The 17,015-nt window shown below is 39.8% G+C and overlaps 1 protein-coding gene across 16 annotated transcripts in view; it reads left to right on the forward strand.

The window, feature by feature from the left end:
• The window catches only part of CFLAR (CASP8 and FADD like apoptosis regulator), a 55,737-nt gene that overhangs the window by 8,095 nt on the left and 30,627 nt on the right, over window positions 1–17,015 (forward strand). For 9 of the 16 annotated variants that reach the window (XR_010839176.1, XR_010839174.1, XM_059053434.2 and 6 more), the window contains 5 exons: window positions 6,209–6,620; window positions 8,736–8,841; window positions 10,410–10,545; window positions 11,396–11,481; window positions 14,640–14,697. Coding sequence is in view for 11 of the 16 variants with exons in the window: in XM_059053434.2 (XP_058909417.1) it covers window positions 6,259–6,620; window positions 8,736–8,841; window positions 10,410–10,545; window positions 11,396–11,481; window positions 14,640–14,697 (748 nt within the window). In the remaining 5 variants the exon portion in view is untranslated. Of the gene's footprint in view, window positions 1–1,498; window positions 1,719–6,208; window positions 6,621–8,735; window positions 8,842–10,409; window positions 10,546–11,395; window positions 11,482–13,864; window positions 13,971–14,639; window positions 14,698–17,015 lie in introns of those variants that run through there. The other 7 variants (XM_067026556.1, XR_010839173.1, XR_010839175.1 and 4 more) reach the window with 7 other exon arrangements.

Raw genomic sequence — 17,015 nt, forward strand, 5'->3', positions numbered from 1 at the left:
AGGGTGTTGAAAGGAGCTGACCGCAGTCCTGGAATAACATGCCGAGCAGCAGTCAGGGGCCAGCTGAGGTTGAACGCTACAAGCGTGTGGCGTGATCTTTCCCCTCCGTTCAGCACAACTTCTCCTCTAGATGTATGAGTGATGGAGGCTCACCATCTGAGCATGGGATGTGGCGGTGATCATCCCAGTTTGCCCGGGACTGAGGAGTTTCCTGGAACATGGGACTTTCAGTGCTCAAACTGGAAAGTTCTGGCACACCAAGGTGTTGCAGAGCTGGCAGTCAGTTGGCAAAAGGGCAAAAAAGAATTGAGGCCAGAAGAGGGTTTGTAGCACATGCTCTAGGTCCCATCTGGGGAGCAAAGGAAGTGAGGCCGTCACCTGGTAGCGACTTACAAAACTCCATTTATTCGTTCATTCAAATACTCATTGAGTGCTTACTGGGAGTCAGGCACTGGGGTCTGTGCAGAGGATCTAACTACAAAGAAGATAAAAATATTCTCATGGAATATCCTTCTCTGGTGGCTAAGGTCAGTTGGTGCCCAGGACCCACTCCCACCTCCGTCTAGAAGGTAGAAGACTACAAACTGCCTTTCCCAGACTCCTTTACAACCAGGATGTGAATGAAGGTGCATTTGGGCAAGATTTGTAAACAAGTGGGGTAGAGGCCAATAGCTGGCTGCTTTTGTTCATTTCTCTGCTGTCAAGCATGGTGGTGGTGACGTGGGGATTTGGGCAGCAGCATTATGAAGTCCAGTCACCAGCTTTGGAGGAGTGGAGGCAGATGGGGTGGCAGCTGGCCCTCTGATCTCGGGGTCACTGCCCGAGGTGTTCTTGAGCTCTGTGCTACCAGTGATGGCCTCCTGCTTCCTCGCTGCCTTGGCTGAGACAAGATCTTTCTGGGAGTCCTGGACGTCTTTCTCAGAAGCTCACTCAAGGGCCCATTTCTCCAACCCTTAACAGCAGTTTTGTAAGCACCTATTTAAAAGTAATGGGCTTCCCTGGTGGCGCAGTGGTTGAGAATCCGCCTGCCGATGCAGGGGACACGGGTTCGTGCCCCGGTCCGGGAAGATCCCACATGCCGCGGAGCGGCTGGGCCCGTGAGCCATGGCCGCTGAGCCTGTGCGTCCGGAGCCTGCGCTCCGCAATGGGAGAGGCCACAACAGTGAGAGGCCCGCGTACCAAAAAATAAAAAATAAATAAATAAATAAAATAAAAGTATTTCTACTCAAAATAACTGAAGCGGTTTCTGCTTCTAGCACCTGAAACCCTTTCCGTTAGCCAGTGGAGATGAACCCTGGTGACTTACATCTACTTTGTCTGGTGTTTTCAGTGATCACTGGCAACTAGTAGAGAAATGAAACTGGAACTGCTCTGGCTCTGAAGGTGGGGGACAGTTTGTACCATTGTGGAAATTCTGTGTGAGTGGAAAAGGAGAGACAGTCATTAAATTACAATTTGCCAGTGAGGGTGTGTACGAGAACAGAGGAAGTCCTTAAACATTCTTAACACACATCGCTGCCAGTTTCCCCATTAGGGAAGAAGTGGGAGTGAAAGGACACTAATAGAAATAGTGGTCAGTCTGGAAGACTTGGTGTTTGAAAGCAGGAACGAGAAGGAATTGGGTTTGGACAGCTCCTTTGTCCCTGAGTGAGGTGAAGCCCTTGCTTTCAGAGGAGGTGTGTGGTGCTGAACTAGGAGGTTCAGGTAAAATGAGGCTGGTGAGTGGTGGGCACTGTCCTTTCACCAAACTCTAAAAAACTTATTCTACCTGCCATGCCCCTCCCCACTCCTTCTACCCTATCTTTTGAACCATGTTAAATAAAATCTGACTTGTTTTTGATGATAACTTTGGGATGCCTGTAGGCTTTCTTGTTCTAAGGATTGTCTATAAATACATCAAAAAAGCTCTAAAAGCATTTTGAATGCTGTGAGATAGTTTCTATATGGCATACTCCAGTTTTTTTTTTTTTTTATGTAGTACTTGTTAACTGGACTGTAAATTCTGAGTGCAGAAGAGAGAGAGAAATGCCTTTTTCAGTTCAAAAACTGACAGTTTCCTTTTGGTTAATTATCGTTTTCTAATTTTATTGTACTCTGGTCAGAAAATGTGGTCAGAGATGTATTTATTTTACTATCTATATACCTGTTGCCGAGTTTGTGAAGTAAAATGTTACAAATTCAGTCATTTCTCCTTTGTATTTTTATCTAGTCACATTCTGTTAATCCCTTTTCATGCTTTCAGTATACACACACACACACACACACACACACACATATCCCTAAACAATATATGGTATTATTAACATTTAGGACCTTAATGTAAATTAATTATATGGTATGCATGCTTTAGCAACTTTTTGCCTTAGCAAACATATTTGTTGTTTTGTTTGTGAGATTCATTCATGGTTTTTCATTTTCAGGGCTGTATAGTGTTTCATCAAGGGACTGTGACATTTTATTTAATCTCTTCTTGGTAGACTTTTAAGTGGTTTCCATTATTTTGCTATACCATCTACTGCTGCTTGGAACATTATGTACATGTCTTGGTATATCTGTTTAAGAGTATTCAAAGGATATTCACTTAGGAATGAAATTTTCATGTCATGGAGTAATGAGTGCTTTAACCTTTACCAGGTATTGCCAAATTGTTCTTCAAAGTGGCTATATCAGTTTATAATTCCTCCAGCAATGTAAAAGGTTTCATATTTCACTGTATTTTCTCTGACATTTGGTAACAGATACTAGCATTTGGATAATGTGAAATAATATCTCACTGAAGTTTAAATTTGCATTTCTCTGAATATTGTTTTGGGTTGAATATCTTTTCATATGGCTTATGGCTGTTTGGAGTTTTCTTTTTCTTCTGGGAACTGCCTATTCTTCCCTTGAGTTGCTTGTCTTACGCTTATTGATTTGCAGAAATGCTTTCCACATTGTGGATACTAGTTCTTTGTTAATTAAATATGATGTATTTGTCTTCTGAGTCTGCTCTTTATCTTTTTTTCATTTTTAAAAGGATGTATGCTTTTTATGTCTTACAAAATAATTTTTGTAATTGTAGGTTATAATAATATTCTTAGAGAAGCTCTTCTAGAAATTTTATGTCCAGGACTTTAGTACATGTGGAACTGACTTGTAAATGGTGTGAGGAAAGGATCCCAGTTTATCCTCTCTATATGTATGGATAACCAGTTGTCTCAGCACTATTTCTGGACATTAATGTCCTTTCCCTATTGATTTACAGGACCACCCTAGACATCTGTGTGGATTAATTTCTGAGCTCTCCTCTGTGTATTAGTTGTTTTATTATCTATTCCTTGTCATATTACTATACATTTGTATTAAATCTTGATATCTGCTAAGGCACCTTCCTCCAACTGGTTGTTCTTAAAGCTTATACTGGTTATTCTTGGCCTTTCTCCTTCATATCAGTTCAAAATTAGCTTGCCACAGTCCATGACAAAAGTTTTTGGATTTGGATTTCGGATTTGCTATTTATGGTGTCTGAAATGTTAAAAAGCACCCCCCAAAAAATTTGTATTCAAAAAAAAAAAGACCCTATGGGCTTACTTAGTCTGAGAGTAATTTTTATGTTAATTTCTTGGTTTGGGCTTAAAAGAAACCCCAGCAAAGTAGTGATTATTTGGACTGTAACCCTACTTTTTCCTTTCATGCTCCCCTCTCTCAAGTGCCTGTCACCTCTAGTCCCAATTAACTGTCCCCAACACCACCCCAACATATAAGCACTGGTATTTTGCTGCATCTGGTTGGCCTGGGTCCGCACAGGATCTGTAGTTTTCCTTTTGATATTTTCTTTGACTATGCCAGATGCTACCACTGAGTAATTTGGATTTTACTGCCAGACTATACCGCTGTTAGTACAGAGGGAAGACAGCATGCCTGTTCTCTTGCTGATTGTGCTTGACTGGCAGAAAGCAGCCTTGGGTGTAATGACTGGAGGAAATGAACTGAGCAGATAATATTTTTTAAAACATTATCTAATTTTGTTAACTCTTGATGGCATGATTATATCACTGATAATTATGAATTACAAAAGTTTGTTACTGTTTTTAAAAAGAGGGAATTGAACATTTCATTTCTAATAGCTCTGGTTCTTTTTCAGGTATGTTTGGTGAATGTAGGTAACATGTGTTTACTTATTTTATACTTTCTAGTGTGTATAAATATTTTACAGGTTAATTTATAATAACAGCAACTAACAAAATTGTGACTTTTAGGGAATAGAAAAAGATCCTGACCTTCTTTTATGGAAACTAGTGGTTAGGTTAAAATCCTGTTAGCCTGTGAGTGGAGTACAGATTTAGGCTCTGCAGAACACAGAAAATTAGTATTGAGCTTTCAGATTAAAAAAAGTAATAATAAAGTAGTCTGAGTAGCAGGTTTTCTACTTTCAGTAAACAATCATTTATTAAATTTCATTTCTCCAGTTATTTAGAATGGCCGTGTTTAAGTGAGGCTTGGATGAATGAGCATGGGATTGGCATAGACACGCCAATACTTTTTAACAAGTCTACATTAATTAAAATGTCTGTTTTTATTAAGAACTCACCCATTTAGACTATTGGGGGAAAGGCCAGTGTGAAATATATGAATAAATGGATTTATCTTAAAGTCAAATATTTAAAATTTTTAGAAACCAAAATTTAAAATAAACGTAACTGTTAATTTCAGACACTAAAGTACTCACTAATATTTTCATTGATGGGGAACTCTGGAACTCTAGGGAAATTATGCTTCCTCTAAGAATCTTTCAGTTTTTCTTACTTTTGACAGCAAGAGCTGTTTAACATATATCCCTATATCCCTTTCTCCTTTGACTGCCAGGAAGCTCGGGACAAATTCAAGGTCTACTAAAATCTGTTTTAAGTCTTTCTGGCCTGCATATTTGCATTGTATTCTTTATCCCTCCACCTCATTTTGACTTTCTACCTAATATTTTTCCCCCTTGTTCTCATATAAATTTTTTTTTACTTACATGTTTTTTTTGTAAGATGCCTCATCGTTTGTGAACTGAGATTGTATATAAACAAATAAAATAGATTCAGTGTTCCTTTGAGTAAATCCTGCTAGGTAAATACATAAATATGCTTGTACACAAATATGTAGCAACAGTTAGCAACTTACAGTTAGGTTGTTTTCCAGTTATCTTTTGCTAAGATTAGCTTTTAACCTGAAATGCTGTCTGATAGAAACAGATAGGGTACTCTCCTAGAACATAAGAGCTTATGTAACATAAAATACAGCTATGAAACTTTAGAGTGGACAGTGACCCCCGTTTGCAACTTAAATTTTGAAAGAAAATAGGTTGAGTTCCACTGCAAGAAGTTAAGAATACACCCATGGCATGAACTCCCCACTGTTCCCACTCAATTCCCAGATCTTTCTGCAGATCTGCTCAACCTCCTTCCTTCCACTGATACCATCAGGAACTCTAGTGATAATTGCTGTCCAGCAGTGTGTTGTGAGTGCAGACTTCTGACTCTTCCAAGGGGCTCAAGCTCCAAAGAGGTGATCAAAACTTGACAAGGCCTAAGTTCAACCATGGTGGCAGGTCCTATGAGCATTCATGATGATGCTGTGTAAAGGGCCTGGGTTTGGGGAGGATGGCAGCAGGTGCGAATGAAGGGTTTCAAAGTAGAACAACTGGAAAAAAGGGATGGGGTAGGGACAGGAACCTGTTTTCTCCCATCATTTTTGACACCTTGCAGAGGGTCCCCTTTGCTAAGATTTGTATTTGTTCAAGCCTACCGGGAGGTCACTGAAAAGGAGTCAACCCCTGTGACCTCAGTTTTTCTCATCCAGAAGCAGCTTAGTCATTGGGCTTTTCCTCTGCCTCCCACCAAGGTCAATCATTTGCCACTTAGTCATTAATTCCCTAGCACACTTAGTCATTAATTCCCTTACCACACTTTACATTCTGATAAGTTCTGATAAAGTACATGGGATTTTGGGGAAATGATTTGTCTCTGGTCTCATTTCCTTTAAAATGTAGGTTATCTTCTTTGTCTGTCTTGAATTTTGGGTCAGTCTCTTTGTCTACTGAGAGGATCGCTTTCTGTAGACTTAACAATATGAATTTAATCTGCTAGATTAGAGAGACCAGCAAGAAAGGAAGAGCGTATACCTAGAATTTTAGGCATAAGTTACTTTGATAGGAGGATTTTTAAAAATTCCCTTTTAACCACAGAACTCCTCCATTGGAAAGGATTTTGAAAGAAATGAAGAAAACCATCAGAAATGCAATCGGTAGCTTCATGGCCTTCTGTTGACTGGACTAGACTTTTCTTACTGCTGTTCCTTGGAATGACACTGTACAGGATGTCTGCTGAGGTCATCCATCAGGTGGAAGAAGCACTTGATGAAGATGAGAAGGAGATGCTTCTTTTTCTGTGCCGAGACGTTGCTGCAGATGTGGTTCCACTTAATGTCAGGGACCTTCTGGATTTTTTAAGAGAGAGAGGAAAGCTGTCTTCTGTGAGCTTGGCTGAGCTGCTCTACAGAGTAAGGCGGTTTGACTTGCTCAAGAGGGTCTTGAAGATGGACAGACCGACAGCGGAGGCCCTCCTGCGCAGGCACCCACATCTTATTTCGGACTATAGGTAATTCATCAGCCTCTCCTGAGGCTGGACTTGTGGGAGGGAGGGAGGAGGTCTAAACTTCAGAATCACAGAAATGAGGACAGTAAGAAAAGCAGCCTCATTACTTTCTCTACCCACTGATCCTCTTGCCATATCAATGTTACTTCATTCCTCTGAACTCTGAATTCTTAGGACATGTCTGCTTCAAGTAATTGGGTAGAAGATCAGAATGCAAGTGGAAGGGATGGATGGTATGTGTTTGCCTGCTGGGTAGAATGAGAGAGAGACAAGTGACTAAGAGCTAGTACTCTTGCAGGCCTCTCTGATTGTGAGATCTGCTGTGTTCTCTGCTAGCCTGTGATGTCAGAGCCTGGTAATTTCTGGTTACTGAGAAAGGAAATAACAAGCCTGACAGCAATCTTCCTGACCTTTGTAAAGCTCTGTGATCCTTCCTGAACCCCCTCCGGTCTTTCCCCTGCTGAGGAAATTAGTGGGGTGGGCTTGCTTTCTGTGAGACCCCTGCTCCCGAAGACTCTGGGCAGCCCAGATTGAACGTTTCTTCAATTAACCATCTCTAGACCCCCTTGGGTTCAGAAGAGGAACGGCCACTGGAGTTCCCTCTAGTTCAGACAGCCTTTGAGTTGTTGCTTCCTCCTGTTCACCTAATATTCTCTTGGAGGTTCAGAGGAGCACAGAAACCAGCAGAAAGGCTGCGTTTCTGGGGAAAGAAAGAAAATTTGTAACCTTAAATCAGTGATTCCTTTTTCTCCAGACCACCAGCCTTTAGTTATATTGATAATATATATTTGGAGGTGATGTACATGATTAAAAACTGTATTAAAGAGAGTTGCAAGCAGTGTGGCCCTTGGAACGTATATGAGATTTGAGGTCTAAAGTCCTGTTTGAAGCCTCAGAACTGTCAGTTACAAGCCACATAGGCTGAGCCAGCTACTGACATTAGTTGGGCCTTCGTTTTTCTAATTGTGAAGCTAAAAATAATAATATCTGATTTCACAAGTGTGTTTGTGAGGATCGATTGTGATAATTTAGTATGTGAAGTACTTTTAAAAAATCATTATTATTATTTTAAATTATGTGAGGTACTTCTTAAAACTGGGCAGCACTCTACAAATATAAGGGTTTATTATTATTGTTGCTGTTATTCTTGATCATCTTCCACTTCTCCAACCATCATGATGTCATAATCTTCTTAAAACTTTTCGGGAGGCGCTGACTGGGTTTTTGTGAATAAGTCAGGGGACTCTCCCCATCTCTTGTTTCCTTGCTGTGGTGAATGGAAGTGGTTCCTTTGGGCCTCTGAGTAGAGAGGCCTGGGAGTGCTAGATTCATTTATTCTTCTGTTGAGTGGGCTTTATGGTGGGTTGACTTATGCCAGGTGTTTGGTAAGCACTAAAGCAAAACGAATGAAGAATCTTCCATCCTCAAGAATATTAGAATCTAATTGGGAAAACAGGCTTCTAAGTAAGCAATGTCAAGGTAATAATGACAATCATGAGGTGTCCTTGGGAGCCCTGATAAAGCATGATGGTAACTCCAACTGGAACAGGGGTGGCTAAATCAGGAGGGGCTTTCTAGACAGAGGTATTTGCAGTCACAGTCCCCGTGATCTAGATGCCTTTTAACCTTTGAGTTTGGGCACGGGCCAGGATAGCCCAGGTGTTACTTTGCTTCACAATCTTGTGACTCAAAGTATTGTCCCTGGATTAGCAGCATCAGTATCACTGGGGGTTTGTTAAACAAAGAAGACAAGATCACTTTGAATTCTATTTATGTCTTTCATCTTAGTCATTTAGGTTCTTCATTTATTTCATTATAACTTCTGGGGGAGCTAGGGGATTCTTTGGGGAAGTTTTTATTCTCTTGTTCTTTTCATAGCAGTTGTAAAAAGAGGTACCATCTCCTATTGAAAACTGGGGAAAGGATAAATTTGCTTTCTGACTTCCCTTAAGATCTCCTCCTAGGGTGATCAAAGCTTTCTGTTTTCTTGGGGGCGCATTCAAATGGGGGCAAGAATTAGTCTTTTAACCAATTATTGGCATAGAGGAGGCCTAGGCTCTCGGTGTTCTCACTAGGACTGGTCTCTGAATTTACTAAAGAAACTTATCTGGTTTACAGGGTGCTGTTGATGGAGATTGGTGAGGGTTTGGATAAATCTGATGTGTCCTCATTAATATTCCTCATGAGAGATTATATGGGCCGAGGCAAGATAGCCAAGGATAAGGTGAGTTTCTTTCTTTTTCTTGGTTCATGTTCCCAAGAGCCTATTGGAAGTTGGAGGGGTGCTCACTATGGTGTGAAGAGAGGGAAACAGGTACTTAAGCAGGGAGGACCAAGTCAGGGGTGAAGGTGGGAAGGGAGAAGGATATGGGTTTTATTTTTCATAGTAACATTGATGGGAAGAAAACTGGTTCATAAATTGAGAGGCAATAGAGTGATATTAGCTGGTGTGGCCCTGGGTGTTTCTATCATCTTTGTATTTTATCCTTTATTTGTGTAAAATTCATAGGCCTGGCTTATACATCAGCTTCTCTCCCTGGTTTGACACATCATCTGGGAGGGTTAGGGAGTCCCTTCTGCTCATGACGAGTAGAAACAGGAGGAAATCCCTGTCCACTCCCATCTTGCTCTCTGACTGTCATCTGTTTCTCCTCACCCAGCTCAGGGTCAGTGTGGAGTCATTAGGCTGCAGGGTAGCTGGGGCGGGGGAAGGTCCTTGAGACTGATGTATCCAAGGAATGGCAAAAGTACAGATTTGGGGTTGAAAATGAGGTAGGGGTGAAGATCTTAGGGATGCTGTGATTGCTGGAAAAGTATATAAATTCCAGCTGGCCTTATATGGTACTTCTGACCTATGGACAGGCCAAGAAAAGCTCGGGTCTCTAGTATGTGACAGTATGTCCACCAAGGCCCTGCTTCTGAGGACTGGTAAATCATTGCTTAGGAATTTCCTCATGTTCCTTAATGATTGTTGTTTCATTTCTGAAAATTGGGAATATAGGGTGACCGTATGCCCCCACCATCAAATGCAAAATGGGAAGGAAAATGAAAAAATACGACTCCTTTTTTGGTGTCCCCTAATTAACTTATTTCCCAATCATTTATGTAGATTTAATAATCATTATTAATTTAAAAATAAAGATAGCACATTTGTAACCAAATGTTAAACAGAAAGGAAATGACACCAAAAGCAGTGCCTATTTCTGAAATATAGTTCTTTCACAATCCCTATGGTCCAGGGTGAAAGAGTAGCAAAATACCCTAACCCTGTAATTTTGCCACCTCATGTCTGCTGTGTCAGAATGAGTTGGAATTTCCAGCATTGATTAACATATTTTAGGGACTTCAAAACTGCATCATTAGAATTTTTCTAGTAAAAATGTTTCCCCAGCTACCTTCTCACTTCCTTTTTTCAGTAGAGCCCTCCGTGTTTTTCAGTATTACACCAGCCTGGCTTTGGGGAAGAGAATGAACTTGGGAGGATTTTATTTTCAGGCCTGCTCTCTCAATCCTTCATGACACAAATGGCCCATGTATCTATCTCCAACCTAGGTACAGGTTGGCCCCCCAAAGACTTACCTCTTTTCTGAGTAAATTCCAGGAGTGTAATTTTGCTCATGACTTTGGAGGGACTATAAAACAGAGAGGTCTGGTTTCGTATCACTGAAGGTCACTGAAAGGGCTCCTCTGGTCACATTTTCTTGCTCTAATAAATTACACAGCCTGAGGTTTGCATATGAGGCCTAATAGTCAGCCCTACAGACATTTGTTTTTTCTTGGTGGTTCTCTTAGAGTTTCTTGGATCTTGTGATTGAATTGGAGAAGCTAAACCTGGTTGCTCCAGATCACTTGGATTTATTAGAAAAATGCCTGAGGAACATCCACAGAATAGACCTGAAGACAAAAATCCAGAAATACAAGCAGTCTGGTAAGCAGCATTTTGGCCTCTCTGTGGCCTAAGGAAGTATCTGTGCATAGTGGGTTTCATTGGTAGACACCCGTGTGTTGGACGTGTGGAAGGAACAGAACCTGAAGGTCCACAGCTCCCACCAGCCTGTGGCTAGAGATCAGAATCCTTTATATCCTCCATACCCCCCACCTGCTAACTTCATTACCCAGCACCCCTGACCACACAGTCTTGGCCCTCTGCAAAATGCCGCCAAGCAGTTCTTAACATTCTGGTCTTGAGGAAAGAGTCTGCACCCCCATTTTCTGTACTGGCTGGTGGTGCTATGGGCACTCAGGGCTTTTGAGTCTATGCTGAGCCCTGCTGCCTTGCTCCAGAGTTTGGCCTGACTTGGGGTGATATCACTGGGGTCCTATAACTGCCCTGCATATGTCTCCAGTTGCACAAAACCTCCTCAAAAGATGCAAAAGGGCATCTTTTCTGCTGAGAACCCCTCCTCCCATAAACGGGACGAGCTCACCTTGGCCTTCTCTCTCATGGCACCCCTACCCGTTGTCTTTTAGACTCACACTCAGCGTGGGCTTTGCTATCAGTCTACTACCACCACAGGGCATGGCTGATACTCAGTGATCTACACACAGCCCTGCCGCGCCCCACCCCATGGCTGATTCAAGATCAAGAATAGGAGTAGCATTTTTAGTCTGTTCTTAGTGACATTGATAGAAGAGTCATCTGATCTGTTATTTTGAATTCAGTAAGGTGGCTGGAAAGTTTAGGAAAGATCATGATTGACCCTGAATTGAGCCACTGTTGAAGATTCATTTGATGATAATTTGTAAATCTTAACTCAGAGCCTGTCTTCTGCTTGCAGCTCAAGGAATGGAAACAAATTATGTAAATGCTCTCCAGACATCTCTGCCAAACTTGAGTATTAAGGATTCTTCATATAACCTAAGGGTGAGTCTGGAGCAAATGTGTGGAATCCCAGCATGAAACAATTTCAGAACTTTGATAAAAATGTACATATTCTCCCAGCATGTACTTTGTTTAATATCTGAAAAAAATTGTGACAGAAATGTGCATTTGTTTTAAAATATGTATAAATTCTTATAATTTCAAAGCTAACATGTGTTCATTGAAATAATTTGGAAAATACAGAGAAATATATATAAAGCGAAGAAAATAATCACCTCCATGTTAACAGTTATTCCCTTCTAGTCTTTTTGTTTTCCTGTGTGTGTATCTACATATACAAACATTTTTTTCATTGTTCACTTGTTTCTTTGAAAATTTAGCTTCTTAAGTAAAAATAAGTAGGACACGGGCTTCCCTGGTGGCGCAGTGGTTGAGAATCCGCCTGCCGATGCAGGGGTCACGGGTTCGTGCCCTGGTCCGGGAAGATCCCACATGCCGCGGAGCAACTAAGCCCGTGAGCCATGGCCGCTGGGCCTGCGCGTCCGGAGCCTGTGCTCCGCAACGGGAGAGGCCACAGCAGTGAGAGGCCCTCATACAGCAAAAAAAAAAAAAAGTAGGACATGCCCATGGACAAAGAATTCAAAATGTGCTAAAAGAATTTTTAAAGTATATTTCCTCTTACCCCAGTTCCTTTCCCCAGAGGCAGCTATTGTTAACCATTTTCTTCTATCCAGAGATAGTCTATGAACATATCATATTTAATTTGTATTTTTTCTTCTGTACAAATGGTAGCACACTATGCCCACTTCCTGATCTGAGAATTCTTAGAAATTGTTTCATATGAATCATACGGGACTGCCTTTATTTAATCATTGTTTTTAATGATGGAACATAGTTTCACTTTTTAGATGTATCAGTGTGTTTAGCCTTTTCTTGTATATGTGGACTTCTAGATTATTACCAATCTTTTGTTATAAAACAGTACTTCAAAATAAATATCCTTGTATTTACCTCTCTGTGCATTTGCTTTTCATTGAGCTTATTTTAATGATTTCAACGAAAGTGTTTTTGTTATTGAGTGACGTTGATTTGTGACCATAAATGATATGTAGTCACTTCTGGTTGTTGTGTTAGTCAGTGGTGTAAGGTTATCATCAGAACTGTGCTGTGGTTAATCTTTGTAATCTCATCCTCAGCCTCATTCCATATAAGGATATGTGGTATTTGTAGTCAGGACTTCGACCACAGTTTATAATCTGTGATTAAATCATAAGCACTTTCATAAAAGTGTATGATGAATATATTGACAGTACCTGTAATAAAAATAGTTTTGTGGAGAATATAATCTGTAAGAGATACCACTAAGCAGTAGAATTTCAGAGCTCAGATGGATGGAAGCATTATACTGTCCAACACCCTCATTAAATAAATAAGGACATATAGGCCTAAGGAACATTAAGTGACTGCCCACCTCTACCTACCCCCAGACCTGGGCCAGTCCATACTCCTTTCTCTACACCATGGTGTATTTAATAAACTACATGGTATCATGTCATAGCTTAGATATATCTGTCATTTTTTTTCAAGAATTAAATATGCTTTTTTTGTCCTTCTGAATCTCTATGATGCCAAATCATGAGAGAAAACTGAGTTAGGATTCAGATCCAGATTTCCTGGGCTTTCTCTGCTATTGTCTATCTAACATAAATTATACTGTCATTCTTTGTTCAAAGCCTGCCATATTTTTGTTATTGTCTTTCTATTTTGTTAATGCAAGCAATTGTATTCACTGTCTATGTAGCCTATTAGGAATCCACATGCTTTGTGTGTAAATTTTTCTTTAAATTTGCTATATTAATCTGTGACCCTGATCATTCATACATTTAGTTAGCAGGCACTGTGGCATATGGATTCAGTGAATTCCTCACAAGATTTGGGAACTGAACACCTGGATGTTAACTCATACAAGGCTGCAGAAGTGCTTTAAAATTACGGTGGCATTAAATAACACATGATACCAACATACCATAGAATAAAGAAGTCGTGGGAATTCCTTGGCGGTCCAGTGGTTAGGACTCCATGCTTCCACTGCAGAGGGCACGGGTTTGATCCCTGGTTGGGGAACTAAGATCCCTCAAGCCGTGCTGTGCAGCCAAAAAAAAAAAGTTGTGACTCTGTAGTATAATGCTTTTTATATTTATCTGCAATAAATCTAGCTTTGATTTCATGTTATATCTCTTTAATAGTATGTAAAAGTGAATGCACACCTATGTGGGGTTCCAAATTCTATCTAATATCATTATCCTCTGGCTAAGTCATTGGTTATTAGTGATAAAAGCAACTTACATGTTTTTCTTTCATTTAGATGCACAGACTTAGCTACAGACACAGCTTAATAAATAGTGTACTTCTCTCTTTTGGCTAGGATAGCTTCAGAGGAGAACTGTCATTTGAAAGCTGAGCGTATCAGATGGTTGACAGTGTGTGCTATGTGTACCTTACACAGGACCTGTCATCTGAGAAGAGAAAGGGTCTGTTCAATCTTTCATTCTCTGATTCATCCCATTCTGGCCCTCAGAAAGGGTAGCTAATTTTCAAGAACCACTCCCACATGTGGCTTATGTGTAGCTAGGCATTATAGAAAAATAATAACTGGACATTTATTAAGCACTTCCGTGTGCTTCAAAGGCACTGTGCTGAGTGCTTTGTGTACATTTAATCTTCAAAAAAAGTATAAGGTAAGTACTATTATTACCCTCATTTTGAAGATAAAGAAACAGACATATAGTTAAAGAACTTGCTCAAAGTTACGTAGCTTAGTAAGTGGCAGAATCCCACTCTCACTCTTAACCATACTGTACCTTGCCTCTGTGTTAAAGATCAGGTTGAATGTCAATTGCATGTTCCAACAGCTTGTTCTAACTTGGAGCTATTGTAGCAACTCTCCTATACCATATTCTAAATGCTAGTTGAGCATATTTACACATTCATTGTATTTTCACTTTGAATAGCTACTTTGGCCATAGAATATGGATTTATGGAGTTAATGGCTCTTGCTAGCCTTCTTTAGAGAATTTAACAGTGAATGTGATATTTTTATTTTTTCCTGGGTAAGAATCCTATCGAGATATTTAAAGAGGTGTAATATAATGTCTCTGAAAAATGAACAGGGAGTGTGACCTTATTTTTTATATTTGAAGCTCCAGAATGGGAGGAGTAAAGAACACAGACTCATGATGGGACAACCTGCCATTCAGAGTAAGACCAGCTTTTCTTTATATTCATTCTTTATAAATGATTGATAATTCAAGTACAGAATGTTGCATTTTTAGAGTTGCCTTTCTTTTATCTGCATATTTTAATTAAGTTCTCAAAATAAAAAACAGTTAAACTCTTAAAATGTATTCATTGGCATTTCTAGTTATCCATCAAATTAGCTTAACTCTTTTTTTTTTTTTTTTGTGGGACCTTCCCGGACCGGGGCACGAACCCGCGTCCCCTGCATCAGCAGGTGGACTCTCAATCACTGCGCCACCAGGGAAGCCCAAATTAGCTTATTTGAATTTAAACACCTCTTACTTCATCAGCTTCATCATCTTGACTGTATTTTTAAAGAGATATAACATTTATACCTGAAATAGAACTATAACCAGGCCATGTTAAACATTAATCTAGCCATGGTAATGAGCCATGTTAAACCAAATATCTAGCAGCAGGAAGAAGAAAGGTTACCAGGATCTTGTTTTATAGCCCATTTAATAAATCTAGATACTGTACAGATGACATTCCCCACCCCTACAAAGAAAGGAAGAAAAAAAATACACTTAGTCATTTCAACCATAAGATTTAAGGGATTTAAGATCCCTCTCATTGCTCTTAAAACATCAGTACTTGATCCCATCATTTTCAAGAAGTGTAATTTTTGCTTGTCTTGAGTCCTCCTTGAAGTGAGGGATGAGACTCAGTCTCTTACTGTAGTACTTAGATTCTCATTCATTTTTGTTGGTCAAAACCAAATCAAAGGTGTCTGAGAAAGAAGGATTATGGAGAATTATGCCTGAAGTCAGAGAAGCAGGAATCAAAATGTGCAGGACCTACTTCTCTTCAGATCCAGTTATTTGAATCATCAGCTCCTCCAGACCAGAATTTCCCAAGGCAGTGAGAGAAGTTCTTGGTGATAACATACCTAAGCATGTTATTATGGACACTGAGTATCCTTTAAAGATGGTCATTTAATTTCTTGTTGAAAGCTGACAAATTCGATAGAAAATATTACACACTCTTGTTTATCAAAATGCCTGCCCCTCTGCTAGACAAAATAAGTCTCCAACTAAAGTACAGTTCAAGATGACATTGAAAAGAATTTTTCTTAAAGAGGTTGCTGATGCGTGGTATTGATTTACTTTTCATTCTCCAATTATAAATAAATTATAAACAATTTGCATTTATTTTTTCCTGATAGTGGAAGGAAAATAATAAAGAAAAATAACTGAGAAAAAAAAAAAAAAAAAAAAAAAGAACTCCTGGAGGTGGGGCTGCATAGACAGGTAAGGAGGACTCAGTCTTCCCTGAGGAGCTTGGAATTTGTGTGCAGGGGCGATCCTGAATGTAGAGAGCAGGGCAGTGGCCTGATGGAAACCTCCTCTATATGGCAACACCTCATGACTCAGCCGACATGCTGTCTGTGTGCACCTGCAAGCATTCTGCCCAGCTCAGCCAGATGGAGCAGCTCATGCCCAGCATTCCCTATGTAAAAGTCAGCTCTCCAGCAAAAGCTGTTGAGGAGCAAATTAATTTCTGAGGCGACAGTATGTTTCTTAAAACACTGGTGAGGTGATGAGAATTAGCTGTTTAAAATGGGAGACCTGGTAGATTTGGATAGGAATTTAAAATAATCAGTGTTTTTTCCATTGGGTTCCCTGATGGCAGGTTTATCCTTGATGGTAATTAAACAGGTGAGGTCAGTGAGGTTCCCAACCACCCTGCAGGTCCTTAGGACAGCTAGTTGCCTGCTTTTGCCTGGATGTGGTTCATTTGCTAGTAAAAGAGAAAAGCATCCTGATAATTTGACCTTAATCTAATAGAAGTTTAAAATAATCAAACCAAGTATTCATATTATTTTGGACTTCCAAATAGATTTCAATTGGATGATGATAATAATAACTGCAATTTATTAAGCACTTTTAGTAAGTGCTAAGTGCCCTGAACTGAGATGGACACATTACATATATCATTTTGTGTGTTTTTTAAATTGTTAAGCCATGATTGCTAAAATACAAAAAGATAAAGTGAAATTTCCTCTTAACTCTGAGTATCAGACATAACCACTATTAATGTTTGATCTGTGTACCTCTAGTAAGTATATGTAGGTATACGCACACAAACACGTGTAAAATTTTTAAGTACGTTGGCTCCATATTATACATATTATTCAGTAATCTATTTTTCACATCCTGCATATCTTTTCTTATCAAATACATAAAGATTTCTCGTATCCTTTTTAACATTGCATAGTATTCCATTGTATGTATCATAATTTATTTAACCAGTTTCATGTTGGTAGACTTCTAGTTTCT

This window comes from Kogia breviceps, chromosome 2 (assembly GCF_026419965.1).
Source record: "Kogia breviceps isolate mKogBre1 chromosome 2, mKogBre1 haplotype 1, whole genome shotgun sequence".
Lineage (NCBI taxonomy): Eukaryota > Metazoa > Chordata > Mammalia > Artiodactyla > Physeteridae > Kogia > Kogia breviceps.